The 7,616-nt window shown below is 38.3% G+C and overlaps 1 protein-coding gene across 1 annotated transcript; it reads right to left on the reverse strand.

Annotated features, from left to right (window-relative positions):
- Positions 1-2,655: 2,655 nt before the first annotated feature.
- LOC131302237 (uncharacterized) lies at positions 2,656-3,141 on the reverse strand. The gene has a single exon (XM_058328770.1). The coding sequence runs from the start codon at positions 3,091-3,093 to the stop codon at positions 2,746-2,748; it is 348 nt and encodes a 115-aa protein (XP_058184753.1). The 5' UTR covers positions 3,094-3,141; the 3' UTR covers positions 2,656-2,745.
- Positions 3,142-7,616: the final 4,475 nt, after the last annotated feature.

Here is a 7,616-nt window from a genome sequence, read left to right on the forward strand (position 1 = left end):
GTCGTAATTAATGAGGTGGGGGAACAAAACAAACGTAGGAGTATACATCTTTCCATCACAATTCAAATGGGTACAAAAGAAATGATATACTCATGATTGATACTTGTTAGATTGTTTTAAGGGTTTTAACCTAAAATTAATTGACAATAGGTGGAATAACTTTTAAATTATATTAATCAAATCTGGGTGGCTTAGATGATCGATGTGGGACAAAGTCTAACATTTCCTCTCACGTGCAGCTCGGATGAACATGAAGGTGCGAATTGAGCTGACCAGGAGATTTGCTTCATGCGATAGAGACTTAACCATTATATTAACAAAGTTTAGCTGGCTTAGATGAGCAATGTGGGACAAAGTCTAACACTCCCCCTCACGTGTCCCTTTGTAGTTTGACGGGCAATTTCAATGGCTATGGCTTCACAAAATTGATGGAAAACGACTTCTTTTATTTTCCATGGTTATCGCTTCACAAAATTGATGGAAAACGATCTCGCTTTTTTTCCATGACTTCACAAATTGCATGAGAACTGCTACGGAACCAAACTGCTTGGATGTGATATAGCAGGTGAGTTCATATGCGTCATGTTTTTGTCTTCAACTAATGCCAAAATATCACTTGTTTGCACCAAAATTACCATTTAGTCCATTTACTTATTGGAAATGGGCTGTCTTGAATAAACTAAATACCGAAAATACCATTTAGTCCATTTACTTATTGGAAATGGGTTGTCTTGAATAAACTAAATACCGAAAATATCATTGAGTCAATAGCGTGAACCCACCAAATATCACATTCAAACAGTATTATTTCTTGGCATTTCTCATGCAATTTTGTGAAGCCATAACCATGGAATCCTTTTGGAATATATATATATTTTTTCTTTATTCAATTATTGTGTTTACTATTGTTATTTTGTGTTAGGAAAGATAAAGGAAGGTGTACACGATTACAACAAAAACAAGGAACTACTCTTTTTTTTTATCCGAATCAACAAGGAACTACTCTCCCTCTCATTAATTTGTGAAGCCAATTTCCTCTCTTTTTTCCTCAGCATGTGCATGCAAAATGAGAAGCCTCATCTTCAGAAACGCAAGTATAACTGGTATTAACCTCAAGGTGAACGTCTGGATCCGTCCATCTGTTACTAAACTCCACTCCTTAGATCTCAGGATTCGAAATCTCTCAAGTACTGTTATTAACTCTTTTGGGGTCAATCCATACAGAGCTTTTATATGATTTTAGAAGCCACTCCCCCTCCCCCGATGAATGATGAAACTGACCCCCAAATTTAGTCGAGGTGCGCATCAACGAAAGAGAGATGCAAAATGCAGAGAGGTTTCCTTGTGCTTTAATTGGGCTGCACTCCACTGAGAGATCGGGTAACCCAAGTGTGGCTTCGGCTGGGGCTTGATCTGGCATTGCAGTTGGGCCTGTCCATAACCGGCTTTTACTGGAGAGTACTGGCTGTAGTTACAAGTTTGGCAGCTAACTATGGGCCTTGGGTGACGGGCTGTTATTGGCCCAATCTCATGATCTGGATGAACCATGACAAGGCTTTGCTGTCTTTGTAAGCTTAACTTGGTGGTGATTAAAGGAAGGGAAAATGACGGCCCAAAACGTGTTTTGATAATTAATACTTGTCAATGACATTTTTAGCATTAACAAATGTTCTCAGCATGTCCTTGGCGGGTATTAACTATCAAAACACGTCATTGGCCGTCATTTTCCCTTAAAGGAATGCCACCTAAACTATTTCATCTCTCCTATATATATATTTTTTGGGGTTAATGTAGGAAGTCTCGGGTTAGCTTACACGCACTTCGGATTAAATTCCTACAGCCTCTCACACAGTCGTTTCAAAGGCTTATACATGTGGGTGAAGTGACCAAAAGAGTCGCTGGCAAGGGAAATCAAGCCTGACTCCTTAGAAGGGATCAAAATTTCATCTATCATTTTCTTTGTCTTTCTGTATGTGGCTGGAATTATTAGATCTTCACAGTTTCTGTGGGTGGTGGGTTCCACTTGGCCTTCCCAGATGCGCTCTTCGTGAGCCTTCGCGTGACCTGCAACAAGATGTTAGGCTGTTAGCTGCCTTACGTCCCTCTGATGAGCAAGTAAGTACCAAGTACCAGAGGGAGGAAAGAATGAGAGTATTGTAGTAAGGTATGACAGTGTACCTTCTTTAGGGTTTATCCTCCGGTACTTATAGACAAATGTACTTGCTCTCCAAGTTAGGCGTGATCGCCACATGTCCATGACGTCACACGCAACTGCCTTGGTTAGTGATGTATGTGCCAAGGTGACGTCTGGCGGCCAACCCATGGTGCCGACCGATCCATCGGCATGACCCATGGGCTCACACCTGGGCCGCCCAAGATGGACCGCTCGGCATGGCCATCACTGCTCAGCCCGTCTCACCTACCGGTGGGCTTGGATCCTAGGCTCATGGGGCTCGGCCCACTATGTTTGGCCCAACTTACGCGTGCTGTCCACCGAATCCGTATGTCATCTGGATCAGCACATGGCCAAAGTCAGGTTCGGCCCACCACAGTTTCATCCATAATTTTGTTTTCTTGAAGAAACGAATAACATAGTTTTCGAAGCAAATTAAGAACAAAAAACAGAGAAACATAGAATAGAAATACTAGTGGATGGAATCAAGATTAATGATCCATAATCATTCATCAAAACTTTAGGAACATTGCTACTATTAACTTCCACAATCAACTACAAAAAATTATTCTTTACATATCTCCTTTCTTAAAGAAAATTATCGTGGGATCAGCGAAACGCACAGAGAAGGATCTAGAAAGGCCATCAATTTCATCCCACACCAACCCTTCATCGAAATTCTGCGAGTAAGTGTATTCATCATACTTGGGGACTCCCTTCAAATGCACTGAATTAGAATACTCAAGCATCGTCTTCCTAATTTTCTCCTTGAACAGCTTTCTCCACAGCAACTTCCACAACGGCCGCCGCGATCCTCCGGTGGTGGTTGACATATTGGCCACCAGAACGCGGCTGTAGCCCCGCCCTAGCCGGATAGTTCTGGTGCCTGAGGAGCTGCCCCACTTTCTGCTGGTTTCCATTGCTATGACTAGAGCAATTTAGTTAGGCCCTCTACTGGTAAAGCTAATTAGAATACTCTTTCTATATATAGAGACATGTGGATTAATATGAGTGTGTGGGTCCTATACTTCAGGTTGATGCTGTGCACTGAATGCACAGCACCGTGCTGCGCACTTTCGAGCAACCGGATCGTACATCCGACGGCTCGGATCTCATTCGGCAACCAACAATCGAGAGTCGTTCATTGCCGAGATAAGATTCGAACCGTTAGATGCACAATCTAACGGCTCGGAGGTGCGTAGTACGGTGCTGCGCACACCACTGCACAGTACCATCCCCAATTGACGAGGGTTGTTGAGGTAGCACATTGAGACTAGAATGGTCCAAATTGGCTAGAGGGGATATGTGGTTGGTCCAAGCCATCAAGAATTAGGGATGTTTGGCCAATCAACTTCAATGCCTAATTAGATGTCATTCTAAATAATTAAGCAACACAAGGATTCATATAATATACCTGTAAGTCCAATAATTTGTAGAAGAATTAGAAACCTTTTTTTCTCGCGACTAGTTCTCGAGTGGATATAATCACGTAGGTCTCGTCTCAATTCCGTGAGATATATAGTTGTCGGAGGATAAGTTTGAAAAGCATAGATGGAATTTAGGAATGTGACACTAATTAATGTCCGATTGTTTATCCTTTTAGTACATTCAAACACTTGACCTGTTGAAAAAGTGTTTGATACCCTAACCAATCGGGAAAACACCAGTTACACTTTTAATTAGGTCAAAAATATTTGTTATTGGATTAATATATGTAAATGGACACACAGATAAACGCCCATACATATGGAGAGAGATACACATATACATATACATATACATATACATAAATATATATATACACACACACACGTATACACATCTCTCTCTCTCTCTCTCTCTCTCTCTCTCTCTCTCTCTCTATATATATATATATATATATATATATATAATTATTAATGTTTATACATGTTCATATATAGGGTTCTCATCTCATGATTGTTTTTTGAGACTGTCTCATTTACAGAGGTTGTTTACAGCACCAACCGATCACAGTCATTCAAATATGTTCTGAACGGTTCGGATTTTAACGAAACTTTTTCGGAGAAAAATTTAACTCTTTCCCAGAAAAGTTTCATTAACATTCCGACCGTCCAAAATACGTTTGGACGGTCACAATCAAGTTTTGTTAACAAGTGTTAATAGCATCCGTAAACAAGATTTTCTCTTAATTCTTATGTTACAAGCAATCAAAGCATGCTTGTGATCATGAGTGATTCAGTCAAAGAAAAGTATGATAGTACCATTGTGGGATCGGATGGTTTCATGAGTGCGCTACCCACCATGTGGGTGGATCTATCTCAAAAGGGTTTGGGCCAGACAAGACTAGAAGATTGTCAAATAAGAGAGATGAGACTATATATATAGAACACTCTTGTTAATGACCTGACACTAAGAGCATCTCCAATGTAATACTCCTTCCGTCCCTAAATAAATGTTCGATGCGCAAACTTAGGCTTTTAAAAAAACGCATTTGTTTCGTTAAAAAAATCAAAACTTTTTCACAAATCAATAGAAGGCAATGAGTTTTATTAGATTGTGGAAAAAAATTAGATTTTTTAACGAAAAATATGCATCTTTTGTAAGGCTTAGGATTGCGCGCCGGATACTTATTTAGGGACAGATGGAGTAATCAAAAGTGAATAATCAAAACTTGCCACGTCAGTTTTTGATTATTCATTTAGAGGGTTGCTAAAGTTAGCAATGTGAAATCTCACATTGTTACTTTTGATTATTAAAATACCTAAATTTGATTATTGATTAGTAAGGCTTAAGTTTTGATTATTTATTGATTTTCAGTGTTAAATTTGGCAACAAAATTGGTTTAATTTGTCAAATTCGCCACATTATCTCAAAACAAAACCACCAGACTGTACGTATTACACCCATTTATTTTCTTTGGAAGGGAGAAAAGGATAAGCTGCGTGAATTTGATAACCCAAAGTGATTGCAATACCCTAATCCTTCAATTGGCTAAACCCAAATACGCTATGAACAAAAGTTATCTTCTATGAACTAAAAATCCTTCAACGTCATCTATTATGAACAAAAAATATGCGATCAGAAATCAATTGGCTAAACAAAATTCTCATGCACAGATAGTAGCATTTAGTTTCTCAATCATAAACAAAATCCTTCACAAGTTTAATTTAATAACTGAATCATCCCTAAAATAAATAGTCTCGAATAACTTAATCATCCCCAAAATAATTTCGAGTGTTACCCAAAAAGTGAGATCACAAATGTAAGTTTGAGAATTTGAATTCAAAAAAGACAATCTAATGTCTATCCTTAGCCTCAAAAAATGAGTGTAGAACGGGGTATTGTTTTCCATGTGGGCTTGTTCCAAAACTACGTCGTTTTGGGAGGGACAACATGCATGTTGTCCCTTGCAGACAAGATGCACCCCGGATTCATGAAGGTTCGTCTATTTCCCTTTCATGTACATTTTCATGGATGAGTTTCATGTTCCATACCATTTTTGTAACCAGAGAATGAATTTTTAGATATAAGTCATTTTTTGCTCATTCCATCACATATTTGATAGACCACTGTTAATTTGGGGTATCGACGAAATACACATAAAAATCACATAGATTCATTGTCATTTTTCATCCGTGAGAGGATATTTTCCATTAAGGAAAAAACTCAGGCGTGCCAACGAAATTTACCAAATTCAAATTAAAGAATAACTAAATTGATTTAGTGCCAATACACAGTTGAAGGGTCCAACTTATTCTTGTTCCTTTTTAATTATCGGATGTTCAGGGCAGCGTACGCATACCTTAAAATATTTCAAGATAAACCTCTAATAAAGCTTGTTTTCTCATGGCCGCTTGGTCAAACTCTTGCTGTGCAACTTCTTCTTTCATATGTTCCGAGTCAAATTTTAGACGCCAACCCAGTCGAAATTTTGTGTCATCCATTCTTCCAAACGTGCCTCAAACGCGTACTTTCTCGGAAAATTCATGCGCTTACTGGCCTAGTGGTTGGAATCAAGGTTGATTCATAATCATCATCAAAACTTTATGAACATCGTTACTATTCTTAACATATCTCCTTCTTTGAAGAAAAAGAAAATTATAGTGGGATCAGCACAACGCACAGAGTAGGATTTTTCAAGGCTATCGATTTCATCCGACCGTTCATCGAAATTCTGTGGGTCGGTGTATTCATCAGGCTTGGGGACTCCCCGCCTTTTCTCCTTGAACAGCTTTCTCCATATATAGCAACTTCCACCACGGCCGCCGTGATTCTCTGGTGGTGGCTGACATGCTGACATATCTGCCACCTGAATGCGGCCGTTGTCCCACCGGCCCGCCCTAGCCGGATGGTTCTGGTGCCTGGGGAGCTGCACCCCTTTCTGGTTTCCATTGCTATGAGGCCATCCACAGTGGCACATTCAAAAATGGATAACCAAAAGTTGACACATCAGATTTTGATTATCCATTTAAGAGGTTGCTAAGCTTAACAATGTTGAGGTCCACAATGGTCACTTCTAGTCCATAACTAAAATAAGGGATACACTACAATTACACTCTCTCTCCCTTTGTGTTTTCCACCATTGATCACTTCCCTCCATTACACTTTTTTTTTGGCAAAAATATATCAATTTTCTCCTTTAATTTTGGGGAAAAAATTGGTGACTTCCGTCCCTAATATTATGAATTTGGAAAAAAAATCATGTACTCAAAAAAAAAAAAAACAGATGTGTTCTTGAATTTGTAAAAAAATGTAAGGTTCTTTATGTATTCAACCATAGGGAGAGGAACGAAAAAAGAATAAAATAAAAACGGAAAAAAAAAGTGAAATACCTTAATGCGGCGACAAATGTTTTCCACCATTGATCACTTTCCTCCATTACAGTTTTTTTTTGGCAAAAATATATCTATTTTCTCTCATAATTTTGAAGAAAAAATTGGTGACTTCCTTCCATCATATTATGAATTTGGAAAAAAAAATTATGTACTCACAAAAAAAAAAAAAAAACATATGTGTTCTTGAATTTGTAAAAGAATGCAAGGTTCTTCATGTACTCAACCACAAGGAGAGGAACGAAAAAAAACGGAAAAAAAGGTGAAATACCTTAATCCGGCGACAATGAGTTGAATTGTAAATGATTGAAAGATATGAGCTTCACTTTTGGAGGGAAAGAAAAAGAAAGAGTTTGTGGCCGAAGAAAATGAGATATAGAGCACGCGAAGAAAATAATAAGAAAATACCATTTGAAACACGCGTGTACATAAATTTTAGAACCAGTTAACTTATGCTGTGTGATATCCACAAATTTTGATTATTGAAAAATGTTGCTAGTTTTGGTTATCCAAAGCCCAAAATTTGATTATTTCTAAGAATGTTGTTAAGTTTGATTATACCATTATGAGCCATCTTTTACCCCAACATTATTAACTTTAAAAATAATTTGCTTTTGATTATGCCACTG

This window comes from Rhododendron vialii, chromosome 1a (genome assembly GCF_030253575.1).
Source record: "Rhododendron vialii isolate Sample 1 chromosome 1a, ASM3025357v1".
NCBI lineage: Eukaryota > Viridiplantae > Streptophyta > Magnoliopsida > Ericales > Ericaceae > Rhododendron > Rhododendron vialii.